The 26,377-nt window shown below is 44.1% G+C and overlaps 1 protein-coding gene across 2 annotated transcripts in view; it reads right to left on the bottom strand.

The window, feature by feature from the left end:
- Ubash3b (ubiquitin associated and SH3 domain containing B) overlaps positions 1-25,590 on the bottom strand; it is a 144,932-nt gene extending 119,342 nt beyond the window's left edge. Inside the window, exon 1 of one of the 2 annotated variants that reach the window (XM_027930800.2) lies at positions 25,366-25,590. In XM_027930800.2, coding sequence (XP_027786601.1) covers positions 25,366-25,493 — 128 coding nt within the window. In that variant the 5' untranslated portion in view covers positions 25,494-25,590. The remainder of the gene's footprint in view (positions 1-25,365) is intronic. The other variant, XM_027930801.2, reaches the window with a different exon arrangement.
- Between the last annotated feature and the right edge of the window lie 787 nt (positions 25,591-26,377).

Raw genomic sequence — 26,377 nt, 5'->3', positions numbered from 1 at the left:
TTTCCACATTCGGCCATGTGTTGACCAGTTCGCTCACATGTTTTTCCTTCTTAGGCATCTGTCTCTTCTTTGACATGACAGCTCATTGGATAGAAAGTCTGCTTCTCTGGGATCCACTTGGGTTTTGTCTGGCAGATTTTTCTGCTGGGCTCTTAAGCGGTCCTACCTACTATGCTCCCCAAAGGATGCCCCAGAGGATTTTCCAACATGAAACCTGCTCTGTTTTGGTCTTAATTTTCCACAAGCAGACAAAGGAAGGCGGCCCAGTGTTTGAGTACCAGGTAGGGAGGTTTTAATGCCTTCTTTGTTCCTCTCTCCCTGTATTCCCTTATGCAATTCACTCAGCCTTTCAGAGCTTCAGTTTCCTCATCAATAGATGGTGGTAACACTGTTTGTTCTGATTTCAACCTGAGAAGGATATGAAATGTCCCCCAGCAACTCATATGTGAGATAATGCAAGACTTTTCAAGAGGTGAAATTATTAGATTATGAGAGATGTAACCTAACAAGTGGATTAATTCACTGATACCAATTGACTGGGCAGTAACTGACAGCAGGGGTTCATATTTTGCCCCTGGTGAGTGGAGCTCTCTCTCCACTTCCTGGTTGCCATGTCCTGAGCTGATTCCTCTGCCAGCCCTTCTGCCATGATGTCCTGCCTCACCTCGGGCCCAGAGTTGTGCATGAAGTCAGCCAACCATGGACTGAACCTCTGAAACCATCAGTAGAAATAAATTTTTCCTTCTCTACATTGTTCTTGACTAGTCTTTTCACAATGATAAAAAAAAAATCTTACTAAAACATATGCAAACTTTGTATTAATCTAAAAAGAAGATCCAGAATTGATGAAAGAAAGATATTATTAGTTTCAGACCCAGGCGTATGAAAATAAGTGGATGGTCCAGAAAAGTTAAGGAATGAGAGTTCTAGACAAATGATTTTCAAATTCTATGCAGATTTCAAGCCTCTGCTTGAAATCCTCACTGAAAATCTTTATTAAAAAATGAACTCAAGTAGGCAGTGCTTTGAGTTCCTCTCCACTTTTCCAAATGCAGGAAACTGGACCAAATACTTTTTCAGTTCCAAAACTGTTTATACCAGATTCATGAAATGTCATCTCCTCTAGCAGGCCTCAGGTGCCCCAGTGAGGTTAACACGGCCTGTTCTCCTCAGCTCTAGCATCTGTGAACCAGTGCACAGAGCATTTTCACTGTGCATCATCACCCCTGACTTACTGGCTTGTCCCTTCTTAGAGGTTAAGCATCCTCTGTGCCTTATTTGATTTTGAATCCCTGATACTGAGCATCATGGTGACAGGTAGTATATATTCAATAAATCCTTATTCATTAAATCATTTCTCAATGGCCCACCTTAATTTCTATGATCAGTATACTAGGTGGGTTTAATGTGAACACATTCTCTAAAACATACTGTACAAGCTGGTTTATAAGTCAGATGCCTCATCTTAGCCTATTTGATAATTTTCCTATTTCTCTTATAAAGATGTGAAGTTTTAGCAAGAATTTTGGCTAGGTGAGGTTTGGATCCAAATGACATTTTGCTCTTAATCTAACTAGTAACTTTAAATAACTATAGGAAACTGATGTCCATGCCTTCTGGGGCTGCAGTCAGCATAAACCAAATCTTTGGAATTTATAGACACATGATTTGGTTATCAACAAGAAAGTTACAAATAGAATGTCAGGGAAGGATGAGCAGGAGGGTAGATACACAGACATACAGCCGATCCTTAGTGTCCCAGTTAACAAAGCTCTTGATTACAAAGATGTGTATCTCAGACTCTGGAAACCAAAAGAAGTGGAAAGAAGTATTTCTCAGTTTTTCATACGAAAAAATATAAGTCCAGGAAAGAATAAGGAATTTGGAGTTTGCAATTTGGATACACTTTTTGTCCTTCAACTGGGATAACATTCTCTGTGCCTCAGTGTTCTCATCTATAAAACGGAGATATCACTACTATCAGTGTCAAAACTGCTGGGGCTAGGAGGAGATTTCATAAGGGAAGGTGAGAGTCTGTGTGGTGGCCGGGATGAGTCTTGAGTCTATCGGCTCCAGTGGAGCAGGCACACAGTCAACTGCTAAATAAATGAAAACTGTCATAATTAATTATTTAGGAAAAAGCAATTTGTTCAAGGCTTCAAAGTGACTCAGCAGGGTCCTACTCTGAAGGAGAATTTTGACTCTTGTCATCCTCTCCACTAAACTTTGAGATTCCCATGTGGCTCTATACGGGCAGATGATTCACAACCGGTGGCTTTTTCGACAAAGCAGCGCGAACAGAGGGGAGATGGGCCAATCTTGTTCTGACAGCTGGGCCACCCGGGTGGCAGTGATGAGTCAGCTTCGCTGCTGTTGTGCTCAGCAGACAAGGCTTCCAAGCCGAAGCAGGGCCTGGCAGACCTGACTGATGGGCTGTTGTGTGGTGGCTACTGATGACTTGTCTCTTTGTGTTCCCTCCTCAAGGGCACTCCTAACTTCACCAGCTCCTCCCAGCCTCCAAGTGGAAGCAATACCTTATTTTCAAACCCTGCAGGAGTCAAACAACTAAGAGGGATGCCTCTGTGTCCGCATGCATATGCAACCACATGTGTGTGCATGTGTGGGTATCTGTGTGTGTGTACAGGTACCAGAGAATGCATATACATCCAAACCCATCACCTCAGTGGGCAGTGTGCCATCCCAGGGCTATGGTGGAAGATTAAGGGATAGGACACCCTGACAATGGATGGCCAGTTCCTACTTCCCAGGACTTAACCTTACTTAGAGGGGAGCTTTTCCATGCCCACAAAGCCTTCCTTGCGTATGTGATTTCAGAGTGCATTGTTCACTTTGGTTTATCTAGGGCCTGTGTTCTCAATCTCTCCATTGACTGTGTCCAAAAGCAAAGCAGAAGTATAAGAGGCAAATTTCCTTGTGAGCAACTGTTTCTGTCTGAGGAGTTGGACTAGAACAAGAGAAAAAGGGCCAGAGCTGGGGATGTATATATATGGGGATATATATATATATATATATATATATATATATATATATATATATGGAATTTTGGGTGGATTTTTAAAAAATCTATTGTTTTAGACTTTGCTATAAGAATTACTCAGGAATTCTATAGTTTTAGGGAAAAAAAGTGGGACATTTGATTTATTCTATTATGCCTTTAAATAACTATTACAATGAATTATACATAAATTACTATAAACAAGCAAGGAGTGAGGTTTTTTTGTTTTTTGTTTTGTTTTTTTTTTTTGGTATCAGGTATTGAACTCAATCACTGAGTCGATGGCATCCCCAGTCCATTTTTTCTTTTTCTTTCTTTCTTTCTTTTTTCTTTTCTTTTCTTTTTTTTTTTTTTTTTTTTTTGAGACAGGGTATCACAAGTTGCTTCAGGCCTTACTAAATTCCTAGGGCTGCCTTTGAACTTGGGATCCTCCTGCCTCAGCATCTTGAGCTGCTGGGATTATAGGAACACACCATCATGTCCAGCAGGAGTTTGCTTTTTTGGCTTGTTTTTGGTTTTTTGGAAGTGCTGGGGATAGAACTTAGAGCCTCCCACCTGCTAGGCAAATGCTCTATCACTGAACTATACTCCTAGTCTCTGAGATTTCAATAAAAACCAACAGGTATAAATTAAATAATTTCTAGCCAAACTAATTGTTTGTAAGAATAACATCTAATCAAAGGTTCATTTTGCTAAGTAAAAAAGGGCTTTAAGGGCTAGGGTTGTGGCTCAGTGGCAGAGCACTTGCCTTGCACGAGTGAGGCACTGAGTTTGATCCTTAGCACCACATAAAAATAAATAAATAAAGGTATTGTGTCATCTACAACTTAAAAAATCTTTAATGACTTATTTCAGGTGTTGAGATGCCCTGGGTCTTGCTTTCCACAATACATTTTTTTTCCAGGACAGGCTGCTGACTATATTCTGGCTTGCACAAAGCAGTTTTGACATTAAAATGTCCCTAACTAACCATTTTTGATGTATCCAAAAGAAAGTTAATTTGCCTTTTTAATTTTCTTTTCCTTCTTTTCCTTGGGGGCATGGTACACAAGGCTCTAGGCTCTTCTCTTTTTGCTTTGTTTTTGCAGTACTGGCATAGAACCAAGGCTCTCTTCCACTGAGCTATATCCCCAGCCCTTTTTATTTTGAGACAGAGTCTCATGATATTGCCCAGGTTGGGCCTGAATTTGTGATCTTCCTGCCTCAGCCTCCAAAATAACTGGGATTACAGGCACATGCCATGTTGCTTGGTTTCTAGCTCTCCTTTCAAATCAACTACACATAGAAAAGGGTAGAGCCCCTGCTTGAATTCAGCAGGCCTGTTTGAGTCCTAACCAGTAATGAGCTATATTACTTTGAGCAAGTCATGTTCTCACTCTGGGGCTTGGTATCCTCATCTGAAAATGTAAGCTTGGCTTGAATGACTTCCCAGCTCACTGGATTTTCACAATAACTCTCTGCAGCATATAGGCCAAGGGGTATTATTTGAAAGCTGACGATCTGGAATCCTATAGATCAGGGCTCAGCAAACTAAAAATCCAGCCCTCTACCTGAACTTGAACAACCTGGGAACTGAGAATGGTTTTTACATTTAAAAAATGTTTTTTAATAAAAAAAATAACAGTTTGTGATACTTGAAATATGAAATCAAACTTCAGTGTCCATAAATAAACTTTTGTTGGAACACGGCCATGAGCATTTGTGTACATATCACTCATGTCTGCTTTTGCATTTCAACGGCAGAGTTGAGTAGTCACCACAGAGACTACATGGCTTGCAAAACCTAAAATATTTACTCACTGGCTCTTTACAGTTTGCTGACCCTTACTATAAATCATGGTGTCTCAAATTTTATGTACAGTTATCCCTTAGTATCTGAAGGGGATTGGTTCCAGGACCCCCTGCATGTACCAATATCTGTGGATGCTCAAGTCCCTTAGGAAATCCTCCCACATACTTGACATCATCTCTGCATTATGTAGAATATCTAATATAATGTAAAATCTATGTCAATTGTTGTTATACTGTATTGATTAGAGAATAATAACAAGAAAAAATATCTCTACATATTCAATGTAGATGCATTTTTTTTTCTGAATATTTTTTGATCCACAAAAAATAATGAGTCCATGGAATGCAGAACTCTTAGCTACAAGGGGTCCACTGTACATGCCAATCACTCAGAGATCTTACTAAAATGAGTATTCTAATTTAGTAGATTTGGGGGTGGAGCTGAGATTCCACATTTCTAACAAGCTCCCAAGTGATACCAAAGCTGCTAGTCTGAGGACCACAGTTTAAGTAGCAGGAATAAGCTCTCTCAGATCTGATGATGGCACAAACTTGCTGAATATCCTAACCCAAAACATCCCCACCCCAGGGTGCAGATTTTTCATTCATTGTACCTATGCATACAATGACTTCTGTCTGGAATTTCCCTTCCTCAACCCACCTCTCCACCTTGATATTTATTTCCTTCCAACCCTGGCTAATGGGGTATCTTCTTTGAAAGGAGCTATCTTGGATTCACAAAGATGGGCTTAGTGGATTTTCCTGAGGCCCCTTAGTGCCATATATTCCTCTTCATAGCCTGAATGATGTGATTGAGACACAGAGGTACTCAAAGGCTGTGTTACCTTGTTTATTCCCATATACCCCTTGCCAAGGACAGTTCTTGATACACCACAGGGATAATGCATGCTCTTTGGAGTCAAACAAATGAATTGCCCCCAATCACTCAGCAAAGTAAGTGAAAAGCCCAAAGCAGAACCCACACTTTCTGTGTCTGCCATGTGGGTTCTTTTCCCCAGGCCATGCCTAAAAATGCATACTCTCTATCCTGCCTGATAAAGGAATTCCCTCTACTGCCTTTCACAGGGAGGCTCAGTGGGTGCTCTGAAACTCTTGAGAGTTTGCAAATAACAGCCTCTTCCAGGGTTGACCACTGTGTGGAGCACAGGGAAGTCCTGAGCCCAGGGTGGTCAGTTCTTAAAGGCATAGCTCTGAGCTTCCCAGCTTCCCAACAGCAGGTCTAGAGAGCTGATGGCGGTGGTGTGGCAGGATGGGCACCCACACCAGTGAGTCATGTGGGAGCGACTGCGGACACTGTAAAAAGCGGTTAGTGAGAAGGCCTGGGAAACAGACTGGGCCTTCACCACATTGCTCCCAGAGGCTGCAGGCAGTTCCCTCTCACTTCTTGTGGTTTCTATTTCCTTATTGGTACCTGGGCCCAGAGGAATGTGGGTCAGCCAGGCAGATGCAGGCTGAGAAGAGCCACAGTAGAAAGAAGAGTAGAAAATATGATCCTCCCTGTCCACCAGCTAGCTGAGAGAGCTGGGGCAGTGGGGAGGGAGGAGCGTAAGAGGCACACATGTGGAGGAAACCATATCCTGCCCTGAAAAATGCCCTCTGTACAACATGACATCAGATTCTTACCGTTACATTCACATAAGTATTCTCTCTAGAAGGCCCCTGACGGCTGCTGTGGGCTGAATTGAAATGTGTCTCTCTAAAATCCAGAGATGATTGAAGCCCTAACCCACAATACAGGAGTATTTGGAAATGGGACCTTCAGGAGAATTATATTCAGATGATGTTGTGAGGGTGGGGTCCTCAAGATGGGATTAGTGTAGTGCCCTTAGAAGAAGATAGTAAAGAAACCAGAGCTCACTACTCTCTTGCTGTCTCTGCTTTCTGAAGACACAAGATGGCCATCTGCAAATCAGAAAGAGAGCCCTCACCAGAACCTAAATCCTGCCAGACTTTGATCTTGGACTTTCTTTCTAGCCTCCAGAACTGTTAGAAAGTAAATGTCCGTTGTTCAAATCCCCAATCTGTGGTCCTTTGTTGTAACAGTCCACACTAAGACAGTAGCTCTCTTTCATAGGTAACTGGATCCGCTTCAGTTTCCTTTTATGAAGGAAACTTTTATTAAGCTCATGAAGACAAGTCCAGTTTTGCTTACTATTGTTTTACTAGCATAGGGCACAAGTATCATGAACGTTAAAAAAATGTTAATAGAGGAATAAATGAGTGAACTAAGTTCTGACTAAGTACGAAGCACCAGGACACCTCAGACACCACTCTCAGGAGGCAGAGCCCAGTCTGAGAAACTGATGTAAGCCAACATGACAATCTGAAGACTTTTCTCAAAAGACGGAATATTTGAAGAGGATATAACAGATCTCACCAAATCTGGTACACAATAGAATATTAGTCATAAAGAAGAATGAGATTATGGCATTTGCCAGTAAATGGACTATCATACTAAGTGAAATAAGCCTATCCCCAAAAACCAAAGGCTGAATGTTCTCTCTGACATTCGGATGCTGACACACAAAAGGTGGGAAGGAGGTGTGGAGGTTCACTGGATTGGATGGGTTGGGGGAGTGGGGAGAAGTGGGAATGGGAGAGATAGTAGAATGAATCGGACCTAACTTTCCTATGTTCATATATGAATACATGACCAGAGTAACTCCACATCTTGTACAACCAAAAAAATGGGAGGTTATACTCCATGTATGTATGATGTCAAAATACATCCTACTGTCACGTATAACTAAAAAGAACAAATAAAAAATATTTTTTTAAAGTAGAAGAAAAAAAAAGATCTCACCTAAGAGATAAAAATGCACCCAGGAAGAAAACATTTATTGATTGATAAATGAATTTAAGCAAGACCCAGAGGTACTGAAAATACCACTTAAGAAATCAAAGGGGCTGAGCTGCACAGAGGGCACGGTTATAGGGGGTGGAGGGTGGAAGAGAAGAGGATGGAAAGACAAGCGGCAGCCAGACTGTGATTAACTCCTGATTGACAGCAATCATGATACTCAGACACATAAAGAGCCTTGGGGAAGGAAATGGAAGACAACTCCACAGTGCAGGAATGTCAGATTGTCAGTATTTTGAAACTTTAAAATGGAATCCTCAGCTCTGCATACCTGTCATCCCAGTTACAGTCAGGAGGATCCCAAGCTCAAAGCCAGCCTGTCTCAGAATAAAATAAAAAGGACCTGAGACATAGCTAAATGGTAGAGCACTTGCCTAGTATGTGTGAGGCCCCAGCAACATAAAAAATAATAAATAAGCAAATAAAATGGAATCTTGAGGGGATGGGATCTTGTAGCTCAGTGGTAGAGCTATTGGCTGGCAAGGGCAGGGCCCTGGGTTCAAGCCCCAGCACCGAAAAAAACTAAAAACAATTTTTATAGAACACACCCAGTTCCCCCAATAAATGAAATCTTCAAAGGGCTTTTTGGGTAAGGTGGAAAGACAATGGGCTCCAAATCCAGATGAATCTGAATATTTGTAGAGTCCTTCCAAATTGGTTAACCCTTTTAATGTATCTGTCTCACTTTTCTCATCTGTAAAATGGAAAAACTATTTACTACTTTCTTCAGGATTGAGATGAGTACAATAACACAGTTAGCACCATGGCAAGTCTTTATTTAATTAAGACTTTCCAGATTCCCTGCCATTCCAAGTTGGTCCTTTGAAAACTGGACCAGTAGCTCCCTTTTCAACATACTTACTTTTGTGACTACCACTTATGTCTCTGTGCCTTTCCTAATTGCAGGGGTTACTGTGGCCAGGAGGTACATTGTTTATCTCTGAGGTCCACTGACCTATACCATGCTTGGCTCATTAGAAGTGCTCCTTACAACTCTGGAGAACTAAATTGCACAGATGGGCAAGGCAGACATAAACTGTCTCACCCGAAGTTCCAGGACACATCAGCAGCTGAGCTAGCACTAGAACTTTGACCTCACAGTCCATTGATTTCATAGACCACATGCTCTCAGACCAAAGAGAACAAAGGCTCAGATCTCATCCTGTGACATACAAATTCCTCTGCAAATCCCCAGCAAATGGGAACTGCCACCTAACACTGAGCATTCCACGTCACCTTCCTCTTTCTCAGAAGCGGCATCCACACTTTGCATGGAGGGGCAGACACAACACTCAAAACAACTCTTAAAACACTTCCCTGCAATGTGGTCTCTAAACACAGGAAACAGCAGCTGCCTTCATTGCCAGGAACGTTTATTTGCCAGTCATGGTGTTGGAGTTTAAAGTGAGTGAGTTTAAAGCTGTGATCCAGGAATGAAAATAAGCCAGCAAGCAGAAACCAAGGCACGCCATCCATAGGTCCAGGGACAAAGCCTTTGGAGTCAGGAGAACTTGGGTTAGAAACAGCTCTGCCCCTAATTAATAGTACATGTGCAGTAACTTTTCCAGCTTCCATTTCCTCATTTGTAGGTAGGTTTATTCATGCTAACTGCCTAGGTTTGCAGGGAAGGATAGGTTGTGTTTATAAGGTGCTATGGCTAGTGACTGGTACATAAAATGATTAAATTAGGCTGCTGATGTAGCTTGGTGGTAGAGTGCATGGTTGGCCTGCATGAGATCCTGAGTTGAATCCTCAGCACCTTAAATAAGTGAATAAATAAGTAAATAAATAAATAGTATTTACTGTCAACACTTTTGAGGACTTGTTTGAATTCACTTCCTGCCCTTTGGTAGAACTAAGGGTGCCCGGTGGAGTCATTCACTAGAATCTGTGTGATTCTGTAGCATCTCTTTGTATCTGGGCACTTAGCAGAGTATGATGTACTTATAGGTTCACTTTTCACTTCTTTTTTAAATTTTCACTTATTTTGCATTTGTTTTACCTACCAGACTAGGAGCGTCAAGGTAGCAGAGGTCATTTCTTATTCGTATTTGTTTCTTTTGGTCCTAGCACAGTATCCACAAAACAAACCCCTATTAAGCAGGAAGTTAGTGAAAAGAGGAAAGAGAGGCATCCTTAACCCTAGGTATACAGCTCTAAGGTGACACTCCACTACTGTGGCAGGAGTCAGCATATATTGAGAAGGCTGAGGACACAGGGGAATGCTTCCTTCCTTCTTTAGCATGATCTTCTTCTTTCTCTTTGAGAGAGGAAAACTCTCTGTTCAGAAAAGCCATTCCAGAGCCAAGATGACCAAACCGAAAGAGCCCCAAGTTCTTTAGTGAATTTTTTTTTGTGTGTGTTGCAATATGTATTCTCCTTATCCTCAGAAACTGCAGTGATAACAGAAAGAACATTAGCCCTTCTGGAATTTTCTGTTGTAAGGGCTGACCTACAGCTATTCCTCTTACTGCTAAAAATTCCAGCCTCCTAACTCTATTCCAAGTTCAAAGTCATCCTCAGGAGCCCCAGGGCCTGCATTCCTCTCCTCTCCAGCTCCAGAGTTCTTTTTCCTCCTTCTTTGGGTGACTGTTTTTCCCTGACTTGGTTACACTGGATTGGCTTGCCATCTTTTTTTTGGATGCCTCTATAAACTTCCACCCATATCCACTCCCAACCCCTGGTCCCCAAAATGCTAGGCTCGACTCACTGCCACAGACTCAAATCCAGCCAGGGGCGGGTACACGTCGGTAAAGACCTATCCAGCAAGAGAGAGCATGCTCAGACACGACTCTCCAGAGGCTCTTGCTGGACTGCCATCAGCTCATCACTACCCAGCTCACTGGCTCATGCACATGGAAGCAGATACCCAGAAGCTAATCCATAAGGGATACCCTTCAATGCCATGTCCCTTCCCACAGGCCTCAGGTCCCAGCCTGATCGCCAGTGACATCAGACATGTTTCCAACTCCATATAGAACACTTGGGCCCTTCTGGGGCTGCTGATCAGAAGCTCAGCTGAGTTTGATCACAAGTAGACTGAGAAAATAAGACCTCAGGAGACAGAGCAAGTGTCATTGGGCCACTTGTTTCCAAAATTGTTTTTCCACATGGACTGAAATCTGGTCCTGTTCTCAGCAATTATATCCACCTATTAAGAGTTCACAGAATAATCATACCCTTTTCACATGACAGTCCTTCGGATACTAGTAGAAGATAACTTCCCTCCCTCTCAATCTTATCACCTTATGTCAAAGTCATCTGCTTGACTGTCTTCCCGAGAGGTAGGGAACTCTTTGTGGTCAGGCACTGGGTCTTATTGCTCTCTCTGCTTCTAAAACTTATTAGCAAATTCCTGGGAGCCTGGCCCAGGCATCTCTTGGAAAATTTTTGTTGACTAAACCGGACCCTCTTTGTGTCCTGCCTCAACATCTTCCCTACCTCATCAAGTCTTCTCCAGACTAAACATACACAGCCCCACATTACTGTTTCCCAGGACAACTCGGAAAAGCAGAGACTAGTTCCCCAGACTACAGCAGTTGGAGAGGAAAAAATTTTTAGAAACCAAACAAAAAGCAAAACAACTTGACATGCTGAGATTTCATCCTCCACATCCTCAGAGCCAGCTGCCTAGCAAAAAGCAACCTTCTCTGTTTACTTGAGGTCCCCTGAGAGTCATCCCGCCCCACAGCCTCTGGCACTCATTGAGCAGGACATCTTGCTAGGGTGCTTTTACTGGTGTTCATACCCTCCTCCTGAGGCTATCTCTCTGTTCCTCTGGTTTGCAGGGTTGGCAGCTGTAGGCCACAATAGAACAGCCACCCTTGTCACCATCCTGCCGAGGCTTGATGGATGAAGTGATGCTGGGAGTTCTGTGATGTCTGATGTGGTCAGATGACCAGGAGCACTGCTGTCTTTCAGCCTTCCACAGGTGAGCCTGTGAGTTTACATTGCATTTGGAGCAAGATAAGAACTTCAGCCACTTTCCTCAATCCGGATGTAATAAAGTTGCTGAAGGTCTGGGGTCTCCAGGAGTCTCATCTCAATGGATCAATTGATTTTCAAGACTTACCTACAAGCTGTCTTCCACAGGGGCCCCTTGTCATTATCACTACTGGGCTATAATTGTTGTGGATTCTTTTTCTTTTTTTAATATTTTTTTAATTGTGGATGGACACAATAGCTTTATTTTGTTTATGTAGTTTGTTTATGTGGTGCCAGGGATCAAACCCCATGCCTGACACATGCCACGCAAGCGTTCCACCACTAAGCCACAACCCCAGCCCTGTGGATTCTTCTTGATAAAGAGAACAGCAGCTCTGTGCACTTGGGAGGCCAGGCAGAAAGCAGGCATGGTGTGGCTCCCATGTGCATTGAGGAAGAGAGCCATTCCATATCCCTGAACTGGCTCCCCTCGTCTCTCAGCCTTCCCCAGAATGCCTATCAAATTGACTGAACATGATTTATTCCCAGGCCCTAGATCTTAAAGAGGTTGAGGAGGGAACTTAGAAACACATTCCTGCCAAAGACTGGAAAAACTTATTACACCTAGAATCCCCTTCTAGACGCTGCTCAAATCAGTGATTCCAAAGATCAGGACCTTCCCCATCACATCCGCCATTGATTGTGCACTTACAGGTCAGGCTCTGCACCAAGTGTTTTTATATGCTTCATCTCTTTAATCATTGTGACAATTCCTTGAGGCAGATAGAATCACCTTCATTTAAGAGATGAGAAATATGAGGCTTAGAGGGATTTTGTAAGCTGCCCAAAGAGGAGTAGAAATTTGAATGTATATCAGTCTGAGCACAAACTCAAGTACCAGACAAACTACTATGCACTCTGCCCTCAGAGCCCTTCATTGAGGACACAGGAGAAGGAGCATGCTTCCTGTTTCAACCAAGTTCTTTCAGTTGGCGGCATCAGGCTGAGTCTGGGATCCCCAGCTGTGACTCCCAAGTACAACCCTGTTCCAGTCCTCCCACAGTTGGGAGCTGAATTGGATTATATATATATATATACACACACACACACACACACACACTCATACTCATACTCATACTCATACTCAGACACACACTCATACTCAGATACACACACACACACACACACTTCCAGAAAGGGAGATAACATCATCCTGATTCCAGACCACATCATTAGACAGCCAACCACACTGCAGTTACAAGGACCCAGAAACAGACCAAACCAAAGAGCAAATCAGGTTACGCTCTTGACCCCAGTTCTGGGTAATCTAGGGACATCATGTCATTCCTTTGGACCTCAAATTCCTTTCCTTCTGTTATTTTTCAAGCTCCACTAGACACCAGCTACATATCAATAATATGGGTGCTGGTTAAGAATTCCAACTCTGGGAGTCAGACAGCCCGGGGTTTGTATCCTGGTTCTACTGCTTACTAGCTGTGTGATCTCAGGAGAGTTAGAACATCTGTGTTTTAGTCTTTCATCTTTAAAATGAGGATAATAGTTGTTCCTGTCTCCTGGGTTCATTATTAGAAATAAACAAAATAATACACATAGGAAGTACTTAAAATATCATGTAGGCATACAGTAGGCACTCAGCAAATGTGAAGTGCTTGAGTTGGGAATGGTAAGGGTGAGGAGACAAGATGAGCCTAGTAGAACCCTCTCCTGTGAGAAGTATCATACACACATACTGTGATGGACGGAATGACAGCCTCCTAGAGCTGTCAATCCTTTCAACTTGTGAATATGTCACTTTACATGGCAAGGGGGACTCTTCAGATGTGATGAAGCCAATGTTCTTAAGCTGGAGAGATGCAATCATAAGAGTCCTCATAAGTTAGGGAGAGGAGAGGTGGTCACGAAGCAGAGGTTGGAGCAATGTTCTTGGAAGGTGGAGGAATGTACCCCTAACTCAGGAATTCAAAACCTAGAAAAGTCAAGGACACAGTCCTTTCTGGATCCTCTAGACAGAATGAAGCTCTGGGGAAATCTTGATGTTAGTCTGTAATTTTGGATTTTGGATTTTGAATTTCTGATGTCCAAATTGTAAGAGAACAAATCTGTGTTGATCTAAGTCATTGAATTTGTGGAAATTTGTTATAGCAGCAAAAGGATACTATTACACATGACTTTGGCCATACTCGCTGTCATTTACAAAACCTCTCATGTTTCATAAGAGTCACATGCTAACTCCTTATGACTCTTGTCCCACGTACTCAAGAGAGATGAAGTAAAAACTAAAGCTTCTAGAAGGAAGTGTTCGTTTTTGTGCAACTGGCTTCTCAAGTGGCCCATATATCCTCATCCTAATGGGATTAGCCTCTGAAACAATGACATATGATGAGTGCCATCTATCACCACACAGAACCCACAGCTCTTAGGGTTTTTAGGAGATCCAAAAAGTACCAGGACTCAACTGCTGATACCAAATAATAGTAACCTTTTGTGTGTGCATGACTTTTTAACTTTTATATCCATTGCTTCACTTTGATTCATCCAACTTGTAGAAATAATTTTCTCAAAACCACACCCTTAGAAAGTAACACAGCCAGGACTTGAATTCAGTCTTTTGTCTTTAAAGCCAAAATTCTTTACCCCATAGCAGCATGTAACCTGTTCTTACCTTCATGGAGGGGGGGGGGGGTTGACTGAGACAATTACAGGCCCCCTCCAACACATCCTTCACTCTCTCTTGTGTGAATAGTACTTCCTTATCCAACCATCTGACCCTCCTCAGGCTTACCCATTCCAACTGGCCTATGGACAAGTGAGTTTTGTCCTCTTATCAGCTGAGATGCACACAAATAGCCAGCAATAGGAAGGAAGCAAAAGGAAAAGAAAAGACAAAGAACAATAAGAAAGGGCTAATTCAAACAATAGATCAGCCCATGCTTCCAGAAAGCAGAGCCAAACCTTAATAGAAGTCTATTTCTTGGAGCCTGGACTCAGGGTAGCCTGATATGGAAAAAGCAAATCATGGTCTACACTAGGGGTCAACAACCTAAGCTTCCATTTGGTCACAGACTGGCTATTAAATCTTGCAAGCGACTTCATTTGCTAGTCTCATTTTACTTAATTTGAAAAGAGTGTGTTGGACTAGGTAAGCTCTACGTAATCTTAGTTCCAAGATTCTGACTCTGGAGGGTTTTCCCATTGCAGTATCTTATACTTGTATATATAGGTTGAGTATCCCTTATCCAAAATGCTTGGCACCAAAAGTACTTAGGATTTTTAGATAACTTTTTTTTCAGATTTTGGAATATTTGCATATATATGATATCTTGGACCCAAGCTTAAACATGAAATTCATTTATATTTGATAGAAGCCTCATAAACATAGGCTGGAGGTAATTTCATACAATTCAGTATGCCCGATTTTGACTGTTACCTGTTATATGCGGTCACTTGTGGAATTTGTCATTTGCCGCATTATGTTAGTGCTCAAAGTTTCAAATTTTGGAACATTTTCAATTCTGGAATTTTGGATTAAGGATGCTTGACCTGTAGTATGAAATCATTTGAATTGTCTACTGGTCTTTTCAAAGCCCTCCTCTCAACCTGAAGAAGAGTGCTGCTTCAGATTTAATTCAATGCTCCCTGTCTGGTTATATTCTCCTCCTCCTCCTCTCATACAGTTGTGTCTTCTATTTCTTGCATTACATTTACCACCCTTTATCACAACTTTCCATCTTCCACACTAGGGTGTCAGTTCCCCAAGGGCAGAGACTACATCTAATTACCCATGTGCTCCCAAGTCCTATACTCACAGGCTAAAATAGTTGCCCATGAATATGTAATGTTGTGTCTACATATTTAAAAAAAAAAAAATGGCATCACGCAGGGAACTTCTCAGGGACAAAGCGGCAGAGGACCTTGAGCAGTTCACTTTGTATCCTTGTAGGTAATGTGGGGATAATCCCCTTTGTCTTGCTGGCTTCACGGGGGATTAATGATGCTTAATGAGGCTTGAGGGAGATGAGACGAAAAGAGAGAAGGGGGAGCAAAGGGAAGGGAAGCCAAATGTGCTGTGGTTGAATTAGTTCTTGAAGGTGGGGAAAATCTGATCAGGAAAAAATAAAAAGAGAGAGAAAAGACGAGCAAGCAGGCAGTTCAAGGGGAAGCTGATTGAGAAATCAGAGTACAGATGCCGCTGCCTGAGACTCCAGCAACCTGCGTAGTTGTGCACGGTCTGCGTGCGGTTAAATAGAGTGTACACAAAGGCAGCATGGAGGCAGATTTCTTTCCTATTCTTTAAGTGCTTCCTATCCAGGATAAAAGAATAAATATTTAGAAAGCGAATGCACTCCGTAAATATTTTTAAACAGGGCACAGTCCAGACGGAAGTAGGATTCTAAACGATCCTGCTACCTGATTCACAGAAAGCGTTCCTCTAACAAAATCTGAAAGGAATGGAGAACATTCTGCTGCTTCTGGCCATCTGTGCTGTCAGCTTCCCCGTGGCATTTTCCGGACTGCTGTGAGCCGCTATGTTGGAGTTTCTTTCAGCTTCCCACTCCGTGTGGGAACAGCCCTGGCCCTGGTGGAGTTCACTGCCACGGTTGCTTTATGTACAAGAATGTTTATGCTTCCACAGGGGCCAGGGAACACAACGGGAAGTGTTACACAAACAGCTGGCGACTCCACAGAAGGAAAGCTGTCCCTTTAATTAAAAAGGTGTCCATGAACAATTTACTTACTCCAGGTGCTGGGATCAAGGCACCCACCTCCTCTCTTATTTAACCAGCACTTTGGTTGCATTTTGCAAGAAAGCACATTATGTACCAATTTGAAAATTATTCTAATGCATACTAGTTAAATGACTCCCTACTGTTGTAACTGCCTCATATCTTTCTTTTTTTCCATTTATTTACTCTCTGGAATATCAACAGTCCTGAAGAGCTGTTTTTAAAGGATGAGGAGATGAATTTGATAGTAAAGCACTGTGGAAAAAACAAGACAAATGTAAATATAGAAAGGCCAAATGCTCTGGAATAGAAAAGAATACATGAAGCAGTGAAAACATCCTCCAGCTTTTCAAAACCGCTGTCCTTGTCACCCTGGAGTCATCACAACTGCAGAGGATCTTGGAGGTGCTTGAGTTCAACCCCTTTTATAGTTAGGACTACTGAGGCCTGGGAAGGAAAAGGACGTATGTGAATCCAAACAATTAATAAACAGAGGACAAAGCCGTGGTCTGAAAGAAAGGTGATCTAGCTTGTCTTCATGGTTTGTTACCACTGGGCTCCCTGTGGGGTGTGACAGAGTCCAGAGCCTTGGATATTCAGTAAATCTTTACTCCCTCAGACCTAGAAAATGTATAATCCCTGCTGTTCAGAGGACCACTAGGGAAGATCTTTGGTGGCATGACTGCAACATTGTGAGGAAAATGGGGATGTTAACAAGATGAAACAAGAAAGGGATCACCTATCATGTACCCTGAGCTCCTGGCAGAGGACTCTGGCCACTGTTATATCCAACTGCCTATCTTCTAGGGAATAGAGAAAAACCAGTGATTCTCCCAGAAGCCTTTGGGCAAAAACCCAGTGGCCCGTGGAGAATCCTCAGAGAAGAAAACAGGGCTTTCAGTCCCTATAGGACCTCAGACATCATTCTCTTGGCACTGATTCTGCATCCTGCTTGAGGCTGTGCCCATCACAGTGCAAATGATCTATTCTATTCTAGGGTGTGCTTCTCTCTCTCTTTCTCCAGGCCTTGACTCTGATTCCATTTGAGAGTAATCAGAAGACAACCATATGGTAACCCTTCGAGTCCCTAAGCCCAGCCATTTATTATAGTCAGTGGCTTGGTCAGGGCTGGCTCTACTCTGGGTTTGCTTGTGCTTAGGCCTGGCATCCTGTCAGGGCCTTCTGGAGAGAGAGAGAGAGAGAGAGAGAGAGAGAGAGAGAGAGAGGCACATGGGAGCACAATGCAGTACTGAGGGGGAAAGCATACGTTGGTCTTTACCGCATCTTGTTATTTTGTGTCCCAACTCAGAGAGGAGTGAGGAAAAGCACACAGAGCCAAGGCCACAAAGGAAGCCATGCAGGATTCAGCACTTGAGTGGCAGGAGAACCTGCCCTCATTACTGAAACCCAGACACTCTCCAACTGCTTGCATGAGCCGGTCCTCTGAATGCTCACAGCATTCTCTGAAGTGAGCATTAATATTGCAAAAATTTTATAAACAGAGTTGAGCATGGTGGCAGGTACCTGTAGTCCCAGTTACTAAGGAGGCTGAAGCAGGAGGATCACTTAAGCCCAGGAGTTAAAGGTGAGTCTAGACAACATAGTGAGACCCCTATCCCAAAAACAAAACCAAACAAATGTATAGATAGGAAAACAGAGGCAACTAGCCCAGGCTCACCAGCTGGTGAGGGTCAGAGCTAGGATTCAAACCCAGGCTGTCTGCACCACTGCCATGAGTTCAAACTTCTGTGCAGAGGGGTAGGGCAGATAAAGATGGGGCTCTTCAGTTTCCATATGTTCCTATACAGGGACAGCTCCCTGCACGTGAGCCTGCAGGGATAGTGAAGGTACTGGCAGCACCACCAAGCCATGGCCAGCTGGAGAGTGCTGGCAGGACATAGGACTCCCTAGGTTTGCTGCTTCTGAGAAGCAAAACCTTTGGTTCTGGCAAAGACAGTCCCCAGGCAGCTGGAGTCTGAGGCAGCTGTCCCCAAGCAGGGGACAGAGCCAGAAGACAAGATGCTCTTCAATCTCCAAGGCACTTCATCTTCTGACCCTCCATTTTCTGGTCAAATTATGAGTGAGACTTGATAGTGATTATCATCTCTAAAGTGGTCTAAAAACCTAAGATATTATTAGAAATTAGGGCGTAACAGAGAATTTTCATAGAAACTATGTGCAAGTGGTTATAATTATGCTACTAGCACATTTGAAACTTCAAGGTCAATCAAAAGAGACAAATTACTGATACATGGAAGATCTGGATCAAAAAAAAAAAAAAATATATATATATATATATATATATATATATATATATATATATATATATATGTTGTAGTCCCAGTGACTTGGGAGGCCAAGTCAGGAGGATTTCAAGTTGAAACTAGCCTCAGCAACTTAGCTAGGCCTAAGCAACTTAGTGAGACTCTTTCTCAAATAAATAAATAAATAAATAAGATTGAGGATGTAGCTCAGTGGTAAAGTGCCCCCAGGTTCAATTCCCAGTATCAAAAAGAGAGAAAAATAATAATAGATTAAAAAAAAAACACCTATTATGCTGAAAAAAAGAAGCCAGGTACTTCTGTGCTGTATTTTATGACTCCTGAATGCAAGTAATCTATAATGATGGAAATCAGACAGAAAGCTGCCCAGGACTGACTGCAAAGGGATACAAGAAAACTGTTATCCCTTTGCAATGGATGTGTTGTGTCTTATTTTGGTGATTACACGGTACATTCATTTGTCCAAATGCATCAATCTTGAAGTAGGTTTAATTTATTGTACATAGTTTTACCTCAATGAACATAAAAAGAAGGCATGTACAGGTCTTTCCTTTTAGCCAGACACAGTGGAACTGTAATCTCAGGAGCCTGAGGCAGGAGGATACCAAGTTTGAAGCCAGCCTGGACAATTTAGTAAGACCTTGTCTCAAAACTTGAGTGGTAGAGAGCTTGCCTAGCATGTGTGAAGTCCTGGATTCAATCCCCAGTACCACAAAAAAAGAGAGAAAGAAACAAAGGGTCTTTACTTTTAAATCAGGACCTCTGTGTAGCCTAAAAAGTTCACTGGAATTGAAGTTGTAGCCTGAGGCTGTTAATGGCAACAGGGTCTCCTTGTACCAACTGTGTGACTGTGGGTAAGTCTCTCAGCTCCACTGAACCTCAAATCTCCTTGCCTTTAAGACAACGTGTGTTCAACCACTCAAATTTACAGGACTGTTGTGTTAATTAAGGGGGATACTTAATGAATGTGAGAGTAATTTTTAAATTACATAAAAACACACAAATGTCATGTGCATGTGTGCACAGTTTTATGGCAGATAGATTAGAGACTTCCTTGCCATGACCTTGTATAAGACCTGCCCACCCAGAGACTTCCTTGCCCTGCCCTTCATCTCCATGTGGGCTCCTATTTGTCTTCTCTTTCTAACCAACACAGCCACTAGGAAAGGAGTCACAGATCCCAGGCCAGAGTCAGAGACATTTCAGAGATGCTGGTTTGACCAAGTGCTTTTGGAGGATCCAATGTCAACCAACAGGTAAGCTGGAGAAAGCCAGAGAAACTAGATCCTTCAATTCCCGGGCTCTGCAGGTTGCTTCTCAATTCCTTCTGGAGCCTGCTTCGAGAGCTGCCTTTATCTTTGGGCAGTGAGGCATAGCTAACAGAGCTCACTGTCCAAAGCCAAGTTGGAGGCGCGTTTATTCCAGCTCTTTCCTTCTGTTTTTCTCCTTAACATTGAACAGTGTTCAAATATTCTCAGTTGGAAAACAAAAAAACAATCCAATAGTTCATGTAAATCCTTACCAGACACCTCCACTACCATCTCTCCTCCTTGCTTTTCTTCTAGTCCAGCAAAATAAGACCATAATAAAATCTAGTGTTCAAGTTCTATTTTGTAAATTTACAAGGTCTTTTCTATCCATTCTCCTGTTTAATCTTTGCAAAGCTTCTTGAGTTAACAGGGCAGGTATTACCATGCACAGAAGCTGATCATGGTATTGAGGGAAAGGGGTTAAATGCAAGACCTAAAAGCTTTAAGTATCAAGCTGGACTGAAACTTGGGATACTCAACTTCTGCCAGTTCCTTACTCAAAAATACTATTTTTTTTTTTTTTTTGCAGTGCCAGGGATGGAACCCAGGGCCTTTTGCATGCTAAGCTATTACTCTACCACTGAGCAGCCAACACCCCCAGCTCCCAAAATTATCTCTTATTCATTGAGGAAACATACCCAAGTCATTTGCTGTAGACAAAGAAAGTTCCAGCCATAGGCAGCCTCAAAAAATAAAAATAAGAAACAGGTCAGGGTTGTACCAGCAAAGACTCCTAAGATTCAATTATTTAGTGACTTACTCTAAGGCCCACAGTTGGCCCCAGGCTTAAGTAGCATAGGACCCTCAGTCCCCCAGAGGCCACAGAGATCAGCAGGGGACCTTGGTGCTTTGCAGGAAGTCGGGTGCACACCACACAGCTCTTATCAGAGTTCCTGTCCTGCCTTCTCAGGAGTCATACTCAGCCCCTCTCCTGGCTGGGGCCTCCGCTTCCTGGGGCCTCTGCCCATGCGTCCACTTGACCTTTTCCTTCCAACAACCTCACTTGCCTGGAGGAAGCTAGGCTTTTATTTTTAGAACTTTTGGAACAGGGAAGTGCTAATGAGTATAGAAAGAAAAAGGAAGGGATAGGCCATTTTGGCCCCTTGAAATTTTCCTTCCTGTTTCGTCCCTAAGACCTCCTTGCTCCACACCACACACATGCATCCCACAAGATCTCCACTGTCCATCTTTCTCCATGGGAAGTTTCTTCTACAGCAGTGTCTACATTGGCCTAAAATTCTTATGGGTTGAAAAAAAACCCAAGCCTAGCTCCAGGAGTAATGAGCAAGAGAGAGCACACTCCACGTCTCCCTGCTTGGGCTCAGCCCTGCCATTCTGTGCTTTTAGCTCTGTCAAGCACTTAACAAGCATATACTCATTGAGCATGTTCCCCTGAGAGGGCACCAGCCATGCCCTTAGGGGTTAAGTGACTTTTCAAGCCTGCAGCTCAGCACAGCATAGGCTGAAATGGGACCAGGCCTTCCTGGCCTCTGTCCTCTCTGCAGCCCACCCAGAGCCCAGCCAAGGTGTGTCCCTTCTTGCTTCTCACTACTCCAGACCCAGTTACACCTCCAGGAAAAACCTGGCCTTGCTGCCACCACTCTCCCAAGGGCCATGCTTGGGATGTCATCATTCTCATCCCTTCCTTCTGGACCTGTTCTTTCCTGCTTTAGATTTTCATCTTGCTCCTTCCTCTAAGCAGAGGACTTAAGAAAGAAGTTTCTTATCAGTGGAGCCTGATGCCCTTGCAATCTTTCTTCTCAGTTCTCCAGAATGAAGTTGAAAGTCTGCTCTCTGAAATCTGACCCCTCTTGTTACAGATCTGAGTTATTGAGGGGAAAGCCAATTGCACTAGCCTTTCTGGGATAAGGTAGAGAAGATTAGGCCTGCTCAGGGAGTTGAGCTAGATCAGATGACCTCTAAGAGCCCTGGGCATGTGGACACAGAATTTAAGAAAGAACAGAAAACTCCACCTCCCTCCCACCAGGCCTTCTCTGTTACTAACTTTGGTAAAGAAAGGCAGCACCAGGCGCAATAATAATAGTAGCTGTGATAGACTAAATAATGACTCCTCAAAAGATAGCCACAACCTAATTCTTAGAACATGTGTATGCTACCTTACATGATAAAGAAAGGACTTTGCAAATATGACTAAGTTCACCATCTTGAGATGGGGAGATTGTTCTGGATTGTCCAAGTGGGTCAAGTGCAAACATACATATCCTCTTATACATAATGGAATACTATTCAGCCAAAAAAAAAAAAAAAAAAGAATGAAATCCTGTCATTTGAATAGAAATGAAGATCATTATGTTAAGTGAAAAAAATTAGGCACAGAAAGACAAGTACTACATGTGAGATCTAAAAATTCATCTCATAATATTTGAAAGAAATGTTGGTTTATCAGAGGCCAGGGAGAGTAGGAGGAGGAAAAACTAGGAAGAGATTGATCAATGGGTACTAAGTTACAGTTACATGGGAGCAAGAAGCTCTAGTGTGCTATCTCTGCATAGCATGCATATGACTATAAATAACAATAATGTACCAAATATTTCAAAAAGGTAGAAGAAAATATCTTGAAAAATTTCCCATAAAGAAATGATTAAATATTTGAGGTGATACTTAAGTTTAGCCTGATTTAAACATATACATGTATCAAAACAATACATGGTGCCCCATTAATATGTATAATATTTGTTTCATATATAGGTTAAAAAATAGCTGGGATTACACCTGTAATCCCAACAACTCTGGAGGCTGAGGCAAGAGGATAACAAGTTCAAGGCCAGCCTTAGCAACTTAGTGAGGTCCTAAGCAATTTAGAAAGACCCCCCTCAAGATAAAAAATAAAAAGGGCAGAGGATGTTGTTCAATAATAAAGCATAAAGCATCTCTGGATTCAATCCCCAGTACCAAATAAATAGAGTCAGGTTCAGGAGTACACACACAGCTTCTCAAGATACTGAGGCAGGAGGATTGCAAGTTCAAGGTCAGCCTGGGCAACCTAACAAGATACTGTCTCTTTAAAAAAAAAAAGTGGGTGGGGTTTGCTGAGGTGTAGCTCAGTGGTACAGTGCTTTCCTGGGGTGCAGGAGGCCTGGGTTCAATCCCTAATACCCACCACCACCACCACCACCAAATTACTACATGTAATGCAAAATTTCTAAGAGACATGCAAAGGGAGATCTGGCACAAAGAGGGGATGACAATATAACAATAAGGACGGAGATTGGAATAAGGTAGCCACAAGCCAAGGAATGCCAGCAGTCATTAGAAACTGGAAGAAATATGAAATGAATTCTCCCCTAGAGCCTCCAGAAAAAGCATGGCCTTGCTGACACCTTGATTTTAGCTCAGAGATACTGATTTTGTCATGAGAAAATACATTTCTGTTGATTTCAGGCACACAATTTCTAGTCACTCATTATAGCAGCCAAGGGAAACTAATTCAGCATTTAACATTTAAGGACTGTGTCCTATGTGTCAGGAACTGCTCTGACCATTGCCCCCACATTTAATCATTCACATCTTGTCCCTAGATGTGAGACCTGGCAGTGCAGACACAATGCCTGGGTTTCTATTCCAGCTTCACTACTTACTATTATGACCTTAAGTAAGTTATGTAACCTCTACAAGTCCCAGTTTCCCAATTCATAAAATGGGCAAATAGTACCTTTCTCATTAGTTTGTGGGGGGGGGGAATGGGTAATAAAGATAAAGTACTTAGAATAGTATCTAGTAAGTATCCAATAAATGCTAGCTCTTATGAGATTTTGAGGAGTAGAACAAGCCAAAATTAGACCATCGCACTAATGTGTCAAGGACCTGGGCAAGGCCTCCTGGATTCAGTTCAGGGAAAAATATTCCCTTAAAGCCTGCTGAATAGCAAATATGACAGTGTAAGGAGTTCAGCTAAGTACTTTTTCCCTTAATTAAGCAACTCAGGTCTTTAATGCTGGCCTCATTTCAGAAAAGAATGAGGCTAGGACTAAGCTAATTCTGCAGCATTCCCAGATGCTACCTCCAGCTCTTAAGAAGAGTTACGCACATTGTCATTCTTAGGAAGGACCTAACTTGCAGCACTCACACCTGACACACCCCAGCAGAGCCCACCACATCTTCTCCCAGCAATTTTGGCATCCAGAATTGGAGCCTTCATGCTTGGAAGTCAATGGAAGGCAGAAACCTTTGGTCCACGTTGTGACCTTCCACGAAATGTGGTCAACACAACTCCAACCTGTCCCAGTGGCTGGGTGGAATGAGAAATTCATGAATTTGCTTTGATAAAGAGGTTAGGGTACAGTCAAGTTAGTAAAGAATAAAGTTCACCAGGGACAAAGGAGGGAGACCTAGAGTTACCATCTTGTGAGGTGTGGGGGGAGGAGAAAAGAAAGAACTTTCATTTGCTTGGCGCTTTCTGATAAAGTTTGCCCAACTCTCCTGTTCAGGTGATGTAATTGAAAGATGTAAAGGAGCGGCAAGAACCCAGGCTTTGTGCCCTCACTTCTCCAACTGGGGAGAGGGGTCTGGCCACCGGGCTCTGGTTTTCTCTTAGGCAGGGTTCCAGCCCCCGGACTCGAATTGACCAGCTTCAGAAGACGCCTGCTGCTGCTGCCCGGGTGCTGGCAATCAGGCATCTTCTCACCCAGCTGGCTGTCCCGGCAGCCACCTGCGCTCTCTCTGCCCTTCCCTAGCCCACCTTCTGGGAGGAAGGAAAAAGGAGGACAGCTCCCCCTCCTTACTTTCAGGCACCCACAGATTCCTGCACTGCCGTCACCACTGACGAGAACCCGGGTCCCCTGGAGGAATCGCTTCCCCTCATTCCATCCTCCCTATCAATGAACACGCAGCAACACCCACGCTCCCGCTCCTCCTACTCCAGAGGGAGACCAAACCAGAGACCGACATCCGGAGCTGGAAAACGTTACAGGGGGGGCGCCGGCTTCCCTGCCCCGCAATCCCTTGACCTTTCCCAGTCACCAGAGGGTCCCAAGCCAGCCCAGCATTCCGGATGGAGAGGTTGCCAGAGTCCTCCAAGGGGCCCCTCCTCTTCAGGGAGCTCAACGCAGGAGACCTCGGGAAGCGCGCGCGACAGAACCGCTTAGCTCCACCCGCAGGGCCCGCGCACTGGGTTCTGAGCACCCTAACCCGGACTCGAACACCATACCTGTGCCCCCAATCTTTAGACAACCCGAATCAAGCCCTCAGCCCAGCGCTCCTCCGCCGCCTCTTTTCAGTACCAGGGCCCGGAGAGGAGTCCCGGGCTGCTCTCGCGCCCATTCTGCCCCCAACAGGTCGTGGGCAGCGGGGAGCGCGCCGCTTGTCAGGCAGACGCAGGGAGGCGAGCCGGAGCGAAGCCGAGGGCCGGCCGTGCGGTGTGGGAGAGGTCGCCGGGGACTCCCAACCAGTCACTTACGCGCGGGCTCTGGGGAACCCCATGGAGAGGAGCACGTCCAGCGCCGATCCATGCTTGATGGTGCCGGGGCGCTGCTGGCGGTTCCTCCGGGGGGTGACTTTGCTGTACAGCTCCTCTCTCGCAGCCATGCCGAGCGGGCTGGGGTTGCCGTACTGAGCCAGGGCTTAGCGGCCAGCCATTGCCAGGGAAGGCTCCCGGGCCGGTCGTCCGGCGCGGGCCGGACCAGGGGAGGGGGCTCCGCGATCGCTAGCCAAGCGAGTGGCGGCGGCGGCGGAGGCGGCGCTCCGAGCTTCCCTAGTGTCGAGACTCTGACGCTTCCTGGTGAGGCCACCGGAGCCAGACGCTGGCAAGCAGCTTCTGCGGGACCAGCCGTCAGCCAGGCGGGCCCCGGGTGCTCCCAGCGCTGCGCCTGCGGTAGCCCTCCCTACTCCGCCCCTTTCCTTCTCCTCTGCAAGCAGTCCGGGAATTTGCAATGAGTAATTTTTGAATGGATCAAAAAGGAAAAGGAGCCTTGTGGGCTGGCCCTGACTGGCCTGTACCCGGGCCCCGCCCCTCTCTTAAAGCGGCAGCGCTGTCCCAGGCTACTCGCGGCTGGGTTTGAGCTTCAGTGGGTCAGCTTCGAGGCAGAAGACTCCAACGACAGAGGCTGCCAGTGTGCTTTGCTTCAGAGCGTCACTTCAGAGGCCCAGTCTTCTCCTGGTCTTGCATATCGACCTGCGGGGCCTCCAGATTCCAGATCAACCCTTTTAAGTTTTATTTGGTTCTTGATGAGGTTAAATAATGGAAATCGGGTGCACTGATCGATGACATTAATGGACCCGAAGCCAAGACCAGTAAGGCCCAGTTAAAGGCTTTGCCTCCAAAGGATCCTGCAAAACCTAAAGAGTTGTTATGACCATTGGAGGCCGAGTTCCCATCAGCTGGCCAAAGTCTACACTGAAGACTGTGACTGAGCTGTGACTGGACGGTGTCTTCTGGGGAAAAGTGGGTCCTCGGACTTTTGAAACTGAAC

This window comes from Marmota flaviventris, chromosome 9 (genome assembly GCF_047511675.1).
Source record: "Marmota flaviventris isolate mMarFla1 chromosome 9, mMarFla1.hap1, whole genome shotgun sequence".
NCBI classification, from domain to species: domain Eukaryota; kingdom Metazoa; phylum Chordata; class Mammalia; order Rodentia; family Sciuridae; genus Marmota; species Marmota flaviventris.
This window is presented reverse-complemented; position numbering and strand designations above follow the sequence as displayed.